Source organism: Alligator sinensis, unplaced genomic scaffold, assembly GCF_000455745.1.
Source record: "Alligator sinensis unplaced genomic scaffold, ASM45574v1 scaffold254_2, whole genome shotgun sequence".
Lineage (NCBI taxonomy): Eukaryota > Metazoa > Chordata > Crocodylia > Alligatoridae > Alligator > Alligator sinensis.
In genome coordinates, this window is record NW_005842396.1 from 1,233,388 (window position 1) to 1,250,589 (window position 17,202).

Below are 17,202 nucleotides of genomic sequence, written 5' to 3' on the forward strand. Positions count from 1 at the left end.
ACTCAAGGTGTGTTATAGAGCTACCCCCACTCCTTTAGGATCTTCGAAGATACCTTAGCTCCCCAAATGGTACAGTTTTTCAACGGTGGTCCTTCCTTACAATGAAAGTGAAATATGTTCTTGGCATGGAATCGTTTGTTCTTCTGGTGCACCAGCCTTTCCTTTATATTTAGTGCAGGGAAGGTGCCAAGACCATATCCTTGCTTTCTCCAGGGCTGGAGCAGCAGTGAACAGTCCCTGACTTGTCCAGCATGCAGAAAATGAACTCTGTTCAGCTACACAAAGGGAGAAGAGTGAACCGAGGAACTATTTTACCCTTAGTAAATATTTAGCTATTTGGACTTCTGATCTAGCAAGCTCTCTGTGTGCAGAACCTCCCTGTCTTCAGAGGAAGTTTTGTACAGAATCAGGCCAGGTGGCACTGCAACAAACTGATGCCGCTACAGAATTTACCCTTCAACTTGTGTTGGTATCTGCTTGTGAGCAATCTGTCCAGATATAACAATTAAATCAGATATGGGCATATATTGCTATAGGTATAGAAAGTAACAAAATAGTGATTACAGTACTGTTTTAATTAATGATGGGAATATTTTTCTTTTTTCCCCTTTTGGTTTCACCTTTAGAGGTCCAGTTCTATGCATACAGGGACAGAAATCAATCACAGAAACTCCTTTGTCCAGAAATACAAAACAAATATGGCTATGTAAAATTCAGGCTTTTCCATTTGTTGCCCTACTGTTTGCTTCGTAAGTGGCACTTTGAATAACAATAGAAATAGATCCCCACTCCTCTCCCTCCCCAAGAAATGTCATCAGCCATGGGCATCCTCCCAAGAAACAAACTGTCTGAGGGTTCGTGTCAACATAGCCAGGGAGATCCCTTTCTCACACCAGATATTTTACCTTACCTTGACCTGCTGTTACAATGATCTCTTCCTTGTGGTTACTTGCAGGGTGTGTGCTTGTTACATCAGTAATTGAGCAGCTTGCTCAGTTACACAACTCAACAGCAAAAGCAGCTTTGGAGAGACTATGCAACTACATACCTGGTAAATCCCAAATAATATACCTTATGTTGTGCTGGTACCACTGTATTTCACTGTTAATTAAAAAAATCACACTCGAGTCTTAAAATGATTAACTGCACTAGTACATCCTTTAAGATTAATGCAACTGAAGACAAATGTAAAATTCTGCTCCCACTAAAGTTACTGGCATAAAGCTATTGATTTCAGAGGAGCCAAGATTTCATCCCAAAGATATATGGAAATTGAAGTGAGTTGTATTATGCCTGCATACAAATAGACATACATCTCCATGCTTCTGTACATTGTATGTTTGGTGGTATTTTCTATAGTCTGTATTTTCTATAGTCCTATAGTCTGTTTTACTTGTATACTCAGTCACTTTTCCCCTGTATTTGTTTGGGTCTTTACACACCAACTGGGAAGACAAAAATATTTTCAAATATAAGGTAATGTTTTGTAAAATTACAAAGACTGGCAGAGAGAGTGAATGTCAGGTGTAAGACACTTAAGACTTGTCTGCACAGGGGAGGAATGGCAAAATCCATTAAAATGTGAATTTAAAGTGCAGTAGTGTGGAATACCTAAGTCCCGGGGTGGTTCTTTTCTTCTCCACTAAGGGCATGTCTGCAAAGCATGCCAGGTGGTGTCATGCTCAAACATGTTGCACTAATCTGCATATGTTAAGTCCCAAACCCAAAGCAGTATAGCCACCTTTATGAAATGCTTATGAGTCACTGTGCTTCTGTGTAAGGCATTGCTTCTGTGTAAACACCAAGGTCAGTGGCAAAATGATTAATGGCATCTTTATTGCAAATATTTATACCTTGGAAATCAGCCAGACCCTGCTTCTCTGTGGCCGTGAAAACTATACACGTATCTCTTCAAGAGTTTTATCACAGCAGAAAGAAGACTGCTAAAAGGTTACATTTATCTGACGCTGGATCATTTGAAGCATACTAATTTTTTTCTGCCTTTTCCAATTTTTCTTCTGTTGATTTTGACAATTATTTGGGTTTAAGGTCAATTTCTGTTCCTGAATGCTCCAAGTCCATTCATGCACCTCTCTGTCTGAAAATAGACATTTCTTCCCTGAACCTCTTTTCACTAGCAAGCTTTTCATTCCACAACACACTTCTGTGTGTGCTGATCCTTTTGTATCCATATGCATACAGCTGAGCAAGAGAGGTGCCTGAATACTAATATCAGCTGGTTCTCAGGGCAATAGCTGTAAATATTGGCTGTGGATATATTGCCTGAAACCAAAGGCTGAATGTAATATGTGCAATCCAGGGAGACTTTATTTCCTTGTTCTTCCCTCAGGAGCCAGTCATTATTTGTTTCGATTATCCTACTGGATATATATGCACATTAAGGTTCTTATGCTCAGAAGGAATTGTGTCCATAGAAATGTCTCCCTAGCTGACTTGCTAAATGGCTACTTTCTAGAGAAGATGGCAGTGCAAACCACCCCCTCCTTGCTATTAAAAAGATTGAGGCAGTCTGTTGGCTGTCCTTGGGCAAGGGACATTTTATAACAAGCTGGCTTGTCTTCTCAGCAGGAGATTAGAGTAAGCAGTCTACTCTCCTCCACTATGGGAGATATTGGGGAAGCTAGCCATCTTCTCTTACAGGATCCTTGAGCCACCTGCCATGTTGGCAAGCCTTACCAAGGGCATTTTAATCAAGGATAATATCAGACATGGCACTATTGCCATTCAGTGCATGTTTCCTTTCAAGAGGATAATAGCAGAATTTAATTCTAGTCAGGAGACCAGTTTTTAACCAGCAGATTGATTATAAAAATCCAAGAGAGAGAAACTATGTGGCAAAGGAATTAAGGAAATAGGGCTAATGACTTGATCTGAAATAAAATATCTGATGTGGGATAAGATAGATGAGCTACAGCAATTGCTGCAGCCTTCTGCAGCCCAGTATAATTAAGAGGTTGTTGGGCAAGGTACTTACTTACGCATTTACTCCCATGTCATTACATTTTTTTGGAGTCTGGTTCTCTCTTCACTTGTGTATCTTTTTCACTGAGGAGACTCCATTCACATCAGGTGAATTATTTCTTATAACAATGGAATAATTAAATTAAAAATTTGTGTGGGGGCATGCTGTGTTCCTCTCAGTGAAGAAGCTGTGCTACCAGGCAGAAAGGAGTGCAAGGGTAATGGGTCCTAAAAGAAAGCAAGCAAAAGATATGCTGAGTCTAGCCCAGTAATGCCCTCAGAGGAAGGGACAGGGGTAAATAGACAGTCCTGGGTTCCAGTACCTACTCCCAGGACTCTTATGTATTGTACATTAGACGCATATTGATTCTCAACTAGATGACTTACCAGTCAGCTACAAAATTGAGCTCTTTCACATGCCCTATGATGTTTGCTTCTTGACTATCCAGTAGGGCTCTGCAAAACAGCACTGTTCCATTTCACCTTGAGTTTCAAGGGTTCAATGGAACAGTGTTTTGTCTCGAATTTCATTTCAAGTCGAAACAGCTGTTCCATTCTGTTGAAACAGAAAGGTTGTTTCGATGCTGTCTTGAGTTCCGCTGGGTTCCCCAGTGCTAGATCCTACTGGGGACAGGAGGCAGCCCAACTGAACTGCTTCCCAATCGCACATCCCCGGTGTGATGTAGTTCAGGGGATGGGGAAGCAGCCCAGTTAGGCTGCCTCGCCGCCCCCTGCTGGATCTTGAGCTGGGGATGGAAAGTCAGCCTAGCTGGACTGACTTTCCATCCCCAGCCTATGGTCAAAATGTTTTGACCAGCCTCATTTAGTTTTGAGGCTATTTCAATGGCCTTTGTTTCATTCCAATTTTGCTGTTTCAACCTTGAAATTGGTCAAAACAGTGTTGGAACAAAATGGCCAGCAAAATTTCGCACAGCCCTACTATCCAGTAGCCCGGCTTCTTCAGTAGGCAAGGGTGGAGAGTGCCTTGCACCAGTCTATTCTGTAGTTTGATGGTTAGGGCACCCTCCTGGGAAGTGGGAGATGTGGGTCTGAATCACCTCAGTTCGTGGAGGCCTTGGACTGAGGTTTCCCTGGTTTCTAGGATGACTACTATGAAGCACTGGGTGACTGTGCAAATAGTTTCCCAGACATCCCCATGCCCTCATTGTTTGCCTACCTTCATAAGAGGTCTAAGGGTCAACAAATCCAGCCTTTTGAGCTGGAGGGTTTTGTTTGTCCTCACACTCATTGGGGCCGGGCAGCAAACAGCTGCACTGTGGCTGGACAATTTCCAGTTGTGACCATGTCACTGCCACTTTTTCCTGCCCTCTGCCCTCCTGGCTCTGGTCTAACATGGGCTGGGTGACTTTACCTATGCCCGCACTGGAGCTAGAGAGCTTCTCCTTACTCCCTGCCCCCACTGTGTGGTTGCAGCATGAGTGCAGCTTCCAGCTAGTGGGGAGCTGCGCTGGGGCTGGGCAGCCTCCAGCCATGCCCATGCTGCAGCCAAGGGTGGTGAAGAGGAGGAATGGGGAGAAGCAGTGGCAGCATAAATGTAGTTTCTAGTTGCCCAGCACTGGTGCAGCCTGGGAGTTTGTGGGGTGGAGGGAGGTGAAGAGAAGCAGCAGCTTGGGCACAGCTTGCATCTAGCTCCCTAGATGCCTTGCTCCAACATAGGCATAAGGAAGCCCTCTGCTTTGGACATGCCACTAAAGCTGCTCAGCCTGCATTGGACTGGAGTTGGGTTGCTCCAGCTTGCTGCTTGTAAAAGTTTATCAGACCCTTGTCTAGAAGTTCTTGATCACGAGCGAAGGGTAGCACCCAAATTCGACTAAGGACTGGGGTCTTGGACTTAGCATTGTCCTATTGGCTTCTTCTAAAAGCCTCTGGGCTGTCTAAATTGCCATTTGGAAGCACCTACCTCTCCCCCTTCACTTTATGCAAACCATGGGTGATGAAATCTGAATCACTCTTGGAAAATATGCAAGACTTCCCATTGAGTGTGTAGGCATCCTAGGAGCCTAAACCTGTCTATCGGGATCATGCTAGGACCAAGTACCTAATTTTCAGGCATTATTAAGGTAAGTGGATGTGCCTAGGTAGCCAGTCTCTCAGTACTCAGTTGTCTAAACTATAGATGCTAAACTAGAGGTCCACTGAGTTTGCAATGCCATGTTTAAGGGAAAACTAGCTGAAGACGGGGACAGGGTACTAGGAGTATATGGTTCTTTGTTTTTGTTTCTATATATTGCTGTTTCTACCACACAAACAACTGTGTAAATGAACCTACATTTTAACATCTAGCTATGACTCATGATTTACTGCTTATTAATATGCAAAAAACAGATACTCAGTTGACAGCTGTAAGATGTAGGAGACTGATTTAAAGTAAAGTTCCAATTCAGCAGTCTAAATCTAACTTTTACCATATGCTTACCTTTCATTAAAGTGACTTCCCTAGGAGTTAGGAACATGTTTAATAAGTACACTTCCAATAGAAAAAGACTTAACACAATGCTTAAGTGTGTTGCTGAATCCAGTTTGCAATCATCATGGGGGGCAGAGGTGGGACATGTTTAGCTTTCCTTCCTAGGAACTGCAAGACTGGAGCTTACTGTTATTCTGCAACTGCATTCAAATTCAGGACTCCCTCTCAGAAGTGCGCTTCTCTTTCCTCAATGCTAATAAAATAGCCCAAGTGCCATAATTTTTCAGTAGCATATTAAAAAAAATCATGAGCAATGTATATCATACAATATACTTTGACATGTAGTATGATTCATTTAGTTTAAAAGAATGAAAGTTGCCATCCAGAAAAGCCATGTTGCTTAAAGGAACATAACAAATATTGTTAAAGTATAATTACTCCTGCTTATTTTTTTAAACCTGCATAAACACTTAAAGACACTAACATAATTCTGGCCAAAATACAAATACATGCATACCTTTCTACATATTGATGTATCTGTTCTTGCATGCTTCCTTTTTTGGCTTACAATATAAGATAGCAAAGACTTGGCCCTTAAGTTGCTTAGAAGATATTCTTAGCAAGTGTCCATTCACATTATGCATCATTCATATTCAAAGCACTTAACAAATATTAACTAAATGCAACATGTCTGGGTGGCTTGACTAATGATACAGGGTGTAATTGTCAAACCCTAGTTAGAAAGATATGTTTTCTCAGTCTAGTAACTGACCACATGCCTTTCTCAAGAATTGCATGGTATTTCTCTTGATAAAGCAAATTCTGCTGTATTTCATATGCTCACATACTTTAACATGTGTGTTTTCCAGAAAAACTTCACTTTCAGGATATCTGTTATTTGGTTGCTGAAATTTATGGACCAGAACTAGTTAAACTGTAAGTACTAAGATATCACCTAAGAGCTTTTCTTTTAAATTGTGCTGATATATTTTCAGTGCAGTGTTTTCATTCTTCAAGTCCCATTAGTATTACAATACACTTTTTTTTTCCACATCTGGTATACTAGAGAGATACTAGATTAGGTAGTCCAGCCACCCTTGCTGGCTATAACTGAATGAATACTTTGCTACTATACAATACATAACTACTACAGTATGTAGTTCTACAGTGTATTTCTATTTCTAAAATTAGATCTCAAATTAGGTCCACCTGACTTAATTATATTTTTAAATTCATCCCATTTGGCTTGGGAGCAATTTCCTGAATAAAATTAGCAGTGGGTGGGTGAGAGATTGTCTAAAGGGTCACAATATTTTAATCTCTTGTCCCATGGTTTCCACTTTTACCTTAATGACATTTTTCACTGTCATTCTTTACTTGTACCTAGCCCTGACCTTGATTGGAGCACTTGGGAGCCCTTCTAAGCAATGTAAATTACTTTAAAAATAGAATTAGGTCATTTTATTCCTCACAGAAAGTTCTCAGATTAATTAACTGAGTTCTTGCTGTACTTTCTACTTCCTTAGGGCTTTTTAATCTAGCCTAGGGACTATAAACTGCTTACAAAATGAAGATGCACAATAATCAAACATTTTGATTTTAATTCTTCCTAAGTCCAGAAGTGTGCCTTATTAAAATAAGTAAAAAAGTAAAGAAAATCAGTCTTGATACTCATGTCTTATTAGAGGTGAAAAAAGATACCTGATTATTTTGTTAAATCAGGATTGAATATTTGTACATGCCAAATTGAATTAGCATTATCAGTATTATTGATTAAAGACTAGTACAGTTATAACTTATTTGCAGGTTGTTGTTGTTCATTCTTTGAATTTGAAGATGATCATGACATCACTGGTTGGTTTGGTTTTTGAGAGCATGTGAGTGGCTGATCAGGCTAATTTGGGCATTTTTACACTTGCTCTGGGAGGGGGGTGGGGAGAACACTTTAATTAGAGTAGGTCTAATTAAAGCGCCTGGAGTGTCTCATGTATCAGCAGCCCTGAGCTTAAAAATGGCAGTGGAGGCATTTTATCTAAAGCTTGTTGGCCCGCCACCATTTTTAAGTGCAGGGCCGCTGATACACAAGACCGTGGAGTCTGCTGGAGCATGGTAATTACTAGGGGTGTGCAAAACGGGCCGTATTCGATTCGGATTCAGATTTGACCCAAATCGGGCACAGTGATTTGATTCGCTGATTTGGATCATTGTCCCCGATTCAATTTGGCTGAATCCAAATCTGAAGATTCGATGCTGATTCAGAGATCAGCAATTGGGCCATAGACGCAGGTTCAATTTTTTTTCTACATACCTCGAGGTACCAGGTGCGGCTCGTGAACGCTGCAATACTGGGGCAGATGGAGCATCCCAGAGGAATGCGGCCCCCTCCCCCCCGCATGTTCATGGGCGAACCTGGAAGTGGACTGGAAGTGCTTCTGCTGTACTTCCAGGTTTGCCACCAAGCATGCAGGCCCCACCCCCAACTCAGCAATTGGCCACAAGGGGACCCCAGGTGCCCCCCCCCAACCCAGGAGGCACTAGTCACTGAGCTGGGAGGGCACGGGGGGGGGCCCATCATGCTCCCCAGCAGACCCAGAAGTGGACTGTATCGGTACACTGTCCAGGTTTCACAAGCATACATCAGGGTTGGCAACACAGAGGCTTTGTAGACCTTCAGTTTCGTTTGTTGACTGATGGCTCTTCACTCCCACACATTTATACATAGTCTGCCAGAGGCCACACTTGCTTTGGAAATTCTGGCATTGGCTTCTTCATCAATTTGAACTGGATGTGACTGTGTACTGCTGAGATAGATGAACTTGTCCACTGGGTGGCTTGGCAGTGGACAAACCAATGGTCATTCGCAGTGATGCTAGCTCTATTTAAGGCTTTCCTGGTGCAGGTTCATGTATCACTTCTGTCTTAGTATTGATTATGAAACCAAACTTGTGACAAGCTGAAGAGAAATGATCCATGCTCTGCTGCATGTCAGACTCAGACTTGGCATTCAGGGAACTGTCATCAGCAAAGAGAAGATCATGAACAGTCACTTCCTGTAACTTTGTTTTTGCCTATAGTCTCCTCAAATTAAAGAGCTTGCCATCATTCTGGTACCTTATGTCAATCCCAATGTCACAGTCACAAAAGGCACCTGTAAGCATGGCAGAGAACATTATACTGAAGAGGGCTGGGGCCACACAACACTGCTAGACTCCATTGGTGACTGGGAATGGTTAAGAGGATTCACTGTCTTCCACAACATGAGTGAGCATGCCAGCATGGAATTGTCTAACTGTTGCAATGAATTTCTCCAGGCAACCAAATTTTGCAATGATCTTCCAAAGGCCCTCTCGACTGACTTCTTCAAATACTTTTGTCGGGTCAATGAAAGTCATGTACAGATTGGAATTCTGTTCCTGGCTTTTCTCCTGAAGTTGAGGAGCTGCAAACACCATGTCAATGGTTCTGTGTCCTTTCCTTAAGCCGCACTGACTCTCAGGCAGCACCCCTTGTTCATTGTGTTGCACAAGGTGATTCAGCAGAATTCTGGCAAAGATTTTGCAGGCTATTGACAGAAAGGAGATGCCCTGCAGGATTGTCTATTGCCTTTCCACTTGTGAAAATGGATGATGGTTGCATCCTTGTACTCCTGAACTATAGTTCTTTGAATCCACATTGACTGGAAGAGTTCAATCAGTTTCAGAGCCATGTAGGAACCTCCAACCTGGGAGACCTCTGCTAGTATAGCATCTTCTCCAGGTGCTTTGCCATTTGACAGCAGGTTAATTACTTCCACAGTCTCAGTCAGTATTGGAGGATCAGCAAGAGATATATTAATATCTACCTGGTGGTTTGGCAGGCAGAAGACTGATGGTGATGAGGAGGTTGTGTTCAGTACATTTCCTCAACAGAAGATGCTTGTTGCTGTTGCATTTCCCAAGGCTATTTTTTCCAATGATGCCTGGCCATGCCTGCTGATCTGGGCCAACTGTAGCATTAAAGTCACCAAGGATGATGACTTATCTGCCTTTGGCACTTCTGCAATAGGAGACTCCAGATCTTTATAAAATGTGTCCTTAATCACATCTAGGTTGGTCATGGTGGGTGCATAAGGGATGATGACAGTTGCACATCTTTGCCCAAACAGTGGAAGTCTCATTAGCATGAGTCTGTCATTTATGCCTTTTGGGAGATTTGTAAGCTTGCTGATTAGCTATGTTTTGACAGCAAACCCAACACCAGCTTCATGTCGCTCCTTTTTACTCTGGGCGCTCCAGAAGAATGTGTAGTCAGTAAGTTGTCCTTCTTCAGTTAGGTGAGTTTCACTCCAGGCCACTATCTAAATGCTGAATCTGGCTAGTTCTCTACCACCTACAGCTGTTCTTCTTTCTGGTCTTTCTGCTGTCTTACAGTCTGTTAGCATGTGCACCTTCCAAGTACCAATGGTGGGTGGTGTCACCTTTGTCTTTTTGATCTTTTTCTGTGATTTTTGACTGCTATAGTGGGATTTCTATCAGCCGTGGTATGCCGACCGGGGTTAAGGTGAATCAGACAATGTTTAGGGCACCTTTTCTAGCCCCGTCCTTGTGCTTCTGAGGTGAGCAGTGTGATCCTAAGTAGGGCTGCTCAGTCAACCGGGGGGCTGACGAATTCCACTGCTGCTTTAGTCAAGTGAAAAGCGACTCTGCCTTGAGCTGCCTGTGTGCAGGTCTGCTGCTACAGCTCCCAGTGTATCCACACCTGCTGCATTGCTGCTCACCCATCACTACAGGTCTTGAGTGTATCTATGGGAGAGATAGATGATGTCATCACTTATGCATGAGTTCGATTTAAGTGAGGAAAGGTTGTGGAGTCATCCTCACTTTGTCATCCAGCCCTGTCTGAATCCAGTAGCACAACAACGTTGAGACATCTGGATGTAGTGATTAGCCATCAGGTCCTACTGCACCCAAAGTAATGCCCTACATTGTCTACACAGCTCTTGCCATCTGCCTTCACAGCCAGGGAGATGAGCATATCTGCTCAGCCACCTGATCCACCAGAGAGGACTTTCCAGAGGGAGCCAGGTGTATCTGTCCACTCTAGTCAACAATCTGGCCCTATCCTTACTTTTATTTCATGGGCTGCTCCCCTAGTCTTTCCTGACCAAGGGAGAACCCATAAGGCAGTGGGGGCTGAGGTTTTAGAGTGCCCCAGTCTCACCCTTCCCTGGGGTTTGGCCCTGGTGGCACTTTCTAGGGGCTGCTCTGCCACAAGCAATCCCACCACAGTGACCCCAAACTCCAGTAGAGTGCAGTTTTTGGCTATACCCAGGACTATATTTGGAGGTGCTATATATAAAACACTACCTCTTTTCAAATGCAAAGTGGGCCCTGGCAGAAAATAATTAGTGTCCAACAGCTATGCTTGAGTTAAGCTAAAAAGTCTCAATAAAATGAGCTAAGGGCCTTGCATAATATTTTTAAGATTTACTTTTCCATTGAAATAGGTTCTATTTTCTAACACTCAAGAGGATTTAGTAGTTTTTGTTTTGCACCATTTCTCCTCAGGATGGAGCACAAAATGAATGCTGATGTGGTGTGCCATTCCATGAAGCTATGTAAACAGGATGTAGGTCAACCACTTTGTCATCTGTACCCTCCCCCTAAGGTGAGTTATTGGATTTTTGAAATTTCAGTGTTGTGAAGGGCAGCTAAACTTCAATTGTAAGGTATAAAGAGGCAGCTTGCAGTCTTCATGCTGTGAATTGCAAACAACAATATTTACAATGTTTGCTCTTTCAGAATCATTTCATTAGAATAAAAGGTGTATGACATATTTTAATTGTTTTTCTGAAGGTGTGTGATCCTGCTGTCTATAGTATCAAAGGCATGGATGTCAAACAAGCTGCATTTATGACAGTGGGAGCCATAGGGACAAATTTCCTTGTGGCAGTATGCATGAGAGGAGCTGGTTTAGAAAGAGTAAAGTTCTTGGATTTGGTGGCATTATATTATTAAACCCCCAGATATTAAAATAAAATGATTTAATAAATACCATCTCAAGGACAAATTTTCAGACTGAGAGGCACTTAACTTCCCTGTAAGGGAGGTACCTAAATAGAAATGGTTCTTTTTTATTTTTTCCTGAAGGGGCTAGGCATGCACAGTTTGCACTGACATCTGGGGGATATATTTGGTGCTCTGCATTTCTGAAAAGCTACTTATTTAGGAACTCATTTTTAAAATCTTATCCCTAGAACTGTGGACAGGCTCATTGTAAAAATCTAAATATATCCGGACAGTATTCTACCTGGGACCAGCTCCAATGCCTATTGTAGTTACTTGGAGCTTTTCCATTGGCTTCATGGGCTTTGGTTCACTTCCATATGGAGCAAACTGTTGAATGTGGAAAGCATTATCTTCTAGTCCAGTGGTTTTTGTCAGCCTGTTCTGCAGACTCCCAATGTTTGAGGGGTCTATGAAAGATGACTATGATGAAACAAAGGTATGTGACTACCCACACTTATAATTCACAGGGGCCCACACCTCCATTTGAAATTGTTTAGAGATCCACCAAAAAAAAAAAAATTGAAAACCACTGTTCTAGTCTAAGGGTGCTCAACCCCCAGTCTGCAGACCAGATCCAGCCCACACAGCCATGTCATCTGGCCCGCCAGGCTCCCCACAGGTCCAAATATTTGGCATCAGAGGAATGGTGGCAACATTAATTGCCACTCCCCTACTGTCAAATTTTCTGACCCCTGACAAGCCCAGTGGGCTGGATAGCACAGACCTGCAAAGCTACATCACGCATTCAGGGTTGGTGTGTCACAGAGTTTGTCTTGGGTTTCAGGACTGGGCTGAGGTGGTATGGGACCTGATCAAGGCACATGGGGCCCAGTCCCATGAACCAACCCCACAAGAGATCCAGCCCACAGATGAGTCCCAAGTAATTCATCTGAAAAGTTGAGTGCCACTACTCTAGTCTAGAACACAACAGTAAGTTTCCCTTTAGAGCATGTGTGTATTTCATGCAGTCACTGGTAGAGGTGCACCAATACATTGGTCCCATATCGGATTGGCACCGATATAAGGAAAATTGACCGTGTCAGCAATTGACTTTTCTTGGCTGATGTGGCTGATAATGTGGACAATAAATGCCAATGGAAGGGGCATGGTAGGGGCAGATTGAGGCCCCCACTGTGAGAGAGGGGCTGGGGCAGGGGCAGGCGCTGCCCATCATTGGTGGGGTGTGGGACGGAGCCACGAGCAGCTGGTCCGGAGGGTACAGAGTGGGGGAGGCTCCTGCCACTACATACACCCCAGGAGGCCATGGGGGGCATGTGCCCCCCAAAACTGCACGAGGCAGGGCAGGCTTCCACCGTGGGCTGGGGCCAGAGCTGTGCCAAGCTCTTCCTGGCAGTGGGGTTGGGCCGGGCTGCACTCAGGGTGGGTGGCAGTGATACTGGGAGAGCGGTCTGTGGGGGGCTATGGTGAATTTTAGGGTGGCTGCAGCCACCCCCCCATAGTCCCTCTCCCAGTATTGCCACTGCCACCCACCCCAAACGCAGCCCCAACCCAACCCCCATGCTGGGAAGAGCCAGGCGCAGCTGCAGCCGCAGTCCACCCTCACCCTGCATGCAGACCTGGGGCCACATGCTCTCCATGCCCTCCTGGGGTGTGCATAGCAATGAGAACTGACCCTCCCCTGCATCTCCTAGACAAACCACTTGCGGCTCCATCCTGTGCCCCACCCTGCCCTGGCTGTGCAGTGCCTGCCCCAGTCCCACTCCCTCCCTCACTGCAGAGCCCTCAATCTGCCCCCCCATGCCTCTTCCCTTCCCCCACAACAGACTTACCAGCCGGTCACTGCTCTCCATGCTATGGGGCTACATATTGATGATCGGATTGTAATAAGCTGATATGGCACATTAAAAATTGGCCGTCGGTACTGGCTCAAAAAAACTCTATCAGTGCACCCCTAGTTACTGGATCTTCCAGTGCACAATAGTTAGAGCAATGGGTGTGCTACCAGGGTGAGTGAAAAAAGAGGGCTGCTTAAACCGAGCAAGTTTAGACACTACCAGTCTGCTGCTAAAATGTTAACAAAGGACTATATCAAGAAAATCTGTCCATGCTAGTGGTTCTTCCTTTCGATAAAATGTTTCTTCCACCTTTATCCATGACACATCAATCTCATAGTCATGTCTCCACCCCCCACCCCAACCTCCCTTTGAAAATTCACTAGTTTCATACTCTTCCCAAATGCGTCCACCAATCCTTCCACCGTTCTATACCTTTGGAGGTATCATAACTACAGGAAAATCAGTAGAGCTGCAAGAGCTGCTTGATAGGGGTGTGTGAAGCAGGCCCTATTCGATTCAGATTTGGATTTGGCCCGAATCGAGGACAGTGATTTGATTTGTTGTCGGATCACTGTCCCTGATTCGATTTGGCCAAATCCAAATTTGAAGATTCAATGCTAATTGGGAGAATCAGCGATTTGGACATAGACACAGCTTTAAAAGTTTTTTCTACATACCTCAAGGTACCAGCATGGCTTGTGAATGCTGCAATGCTGGGGCGCATGGAATGTCCCACAGGAGTGCAGGGGAGCCCTCCACATGCTCAGTGGTGACCCTGGAAGTGGACCAAAAGTATTTCCTGTCTACTTCCAGGTTCACTGGGGAACGCCAGGTGCGCCGGCTCAGTGATTGGCCACAGGGGGACCCCACGTGCCCCACCCCAGACCCAGGAGGCATCAGTTGCCAAGCTGGGTGGGGGACAGGGCAGGCCCCCTGTGTGCTCCCCGGCAGACCCAGAAGTGGAGTGGAAGTGCTTCTGGTCCACTTCTGAGTCTACTGCCAAGCACACTGGGGAGCCCCCCACACTCCTGTGGGACACTCCATGTGACCCAGCATCGCAACATTCATGAGTCGCCTGGTACCTACAAATATGTAGAAAAAACATTTAAATCTGTGTCTATGTCCAAATTGCTGAATCTTTCCTAATCTCTCCGAATCGATTCAGAGGGTTCCGATTTGATTCGGAGAGATTAGTGGGTCCTCTGATTCGATTCAGATTCGGAGATTCAGCCACCAAATCAGGCTGAATCTCCGCCTAATTGAATCATGGACTGAAGCTTCACACAGGCCTACTGCTTGATCCTGCTGCTGCTTTGGGTGTTTTGGGAACGATAGGGCAGGCTTTGTTAAGGGCACTGTGTGCTCCTATCCACACTGGGAAAAACAAGGCGGGAGTCCCTCTGGCAGTTGGTGCAATGGCAACAGTAGTTGCAACTGCAATGCAACACCTATCTGAGGGCTAGATTTTGATTTGGACTATATGTCTGTGCAGGGGAGAGAGGAGGAGCAGAACTACCCCTGTACCCCAATCTCTGCATGTGTTAGGACTACCAGATAGGTGCCTACTGGAAAAAAAGGGAAAAGCAGTAAGTGAACTGTACAGTGTTTCTTGGACTAGTGCAGGCCTCAGCAGTGTTTGCTGGACTAGTGCACTGTGTGCCACTGATTGGTTCCTGGAGTCAGTACCGCTCTGAGACCAGACACTAGCTGGTTCAGTCCCAGCCTCAGAGAAGGCCGAATATTTAAAAAAGGAATGAAGGCAACAGTGTCTTTTGATAATCCCAGCAATATTTTTGCCATGTCCTTCATCTGAAACAATTACTGCTATCCACCATTAACATGCTGCCATGCTGAGATCCAGAATAAAAATTCTGAGAGTGGAGGGGATAGGGTTTAACAAATGATTTGGGGATAGGCCCGCTTTGTATAAACAGGTAGGTTGGGGAAAATCTTGGCACCACTGAATGCAAAGGTACAATTCCCAGTGACTTCAATGGATTTAACCCAGGACTTTACCTTGGGTGCTGGTGTGAGTTCTTTGGTTCACTCCTGCAATAGAAGTGGTACCCAACCACTTGCTCCTTTCAGCTGTAGAGGTATGTTTATATTGACTAAAATTTCCAGAATATATCTGCAAGGAAAAATGCTGAAGATATACTATTTTGCTTTTTTTTTAAAAGCTGAGATTCTTGTTTGTCTGGCCCAAAGATGCCTCTGGTAATAAGCCATCTCCAGCTGATCAGTATTTGCTTGTTCCCATTTCTGCAAAGCTTCATTTGTCTCTCATCAGGAGCCAAGCAGATCAATTAACAAAATAGGTTTTTCAACCTTATTCCTCAATCTTTAACCATTTGAGTGGCCCATGAGGCTGCTGAAGAGGGAAAAGAAAGGTGTTTCAGCAAGAATCCATACACGATAAATTGCACACAGTAACTCTGTGACAAGTCACACTGAGTAAAGATGAATTATAAGCAAAAAATGTAATATGCAGTCAGAGACACAGATGCATAAAACCCAGTTTACCTCACATTTGCTCCTTCGGTTTATAATTTGATTGATCATTTCAGTTACATGAGCCTGCAAATGTTGGCTAAGTCTCCTGCCAAGTGTTTGAACAAGACTTTAATACTAATGACTGTTTGGTTCAACTCTATTGATTTTCAGGTACATCATTTATTCATTTAAGGTTTTGGATGCACACTTTCCCAGAGTGAGTACAACATTTGTACTGGCAGAGTGAGTGCCATAAATAAGTAGGTTCTTTTCTTTATAGAACAGCATAAATATCTGTTTTTAATTGTCTGCATAACCATAAATATCCACAGCAATTTGACATTCTACAGCTTTTTCAGTCATATAGATATCATTTTTGTAACATGTTGTTTCACCCAGGGCAAATGTTATAAGCCAATGAGTCCCTGATCCAAAGGTCCTGCAAACTTTTTACTTAACTAAGATATTGTAAACTAAGTTAAAGATGCGTGCAGTATATTACATACTTCCTTGGTCTCTGACAAATTAGCACAAATTTAATTTTGTGCTAACCTTTCTGAAGGTATTAGGAGACTAGGCTAATTATGATCAGAAAACATCGTCTAGTTCATGCAGGATGAAATTCACTTATCAGGGCTGGAGCTGACGAAGTCCCCAACATGGTCTATACCAGGGATTGTCAACTGGGGGTGGGTATGTATATCCCTGGGGGTACTTTGAAAGGTCTCAGAGGGTACTCAGGGGTGGGCAGGGACAGAGCCACCCTAAGCTGCTGCTTCACAGGAGCAGGGATAGGATGGGGTGAGAACAGGGCCACACAGATGCTGTGCTGCTGCCGCTCCGCCACTCTCCACCCCCTGCTCTGCATCCGGCTGCTCACTACCTCCCCCCCAGCTCCCCAGGGGTACACTTACTAAAAAGGGGGCCACCGGGTACACTTATTAAAAAAGGTTGAAAAAACCCTGGTCTATACATACAGATGTAGGAGGGTGGCCATAGCAGTTTTGGAAGGGGACTGGAATGCATTTTCATACTGTCCTCCCACTGGAAAGGGAGTGGAGGAGAATCAGTGGGTGAGCTGGGAAATCCAGAGGCATGCTACTTTCACACTTCCAGTTTCCACAAACTCTGCAGGGAGCTGAATGCTGGCTACGAGCAGGCTGTGGAGCTGACCTCTGAGGTCAGCAGGTGGATTGTGTTCCTGCTAGCCCCGGCATAGTTTTCCACAAACAGCTTGTTTACTTAGGTTTTTGCAGCATGGGGAAACATACTTTCTCTATTATGTATGAATGTTGCCAGGCCACCTTTAGCACAGCATTCAAGTTTTCCAAATCCACCTAAGAGATATTAACAACATCACCTTTAAAATAAATGAGGGCATTCATAGATTCATAGATGTTAGGGTCGGAAGGGACCTCAATAGATCATCGAGTCCGACCCCCTGCATAGGCAGGAA

The 17,202-nt window shown here is 44.2% G+C and overlaps 1 protein-coding gene across 1 annotated transcript in view; it reads left to right on the plus strand.

The window, feature by feature from the left end:
• The window catches only part of AOAH (acyloxyacyl hydrolase), a 165,568-nt gene that overhangs the window by 18,211 nt on the left and 130,155 nt on the right, over positions 1–17,202 (plus strand). The window contains exons 3-5 of the mRNA XM_006029757.2: positions 956–1,051; positions 6,280–6,346; positions 10,957–11,056. Of these exons, the coding sequence (XP_006029819.2) occupies positions 956–1,051; positions 6,280–6,346; positions 10,957–11,056 (263 nt within the window). The remainder of the gene's footprint in view (positions 1–955; positions 1,052–6,279; positions 6,347–10,956; positions 11,057–17,202) is intronic.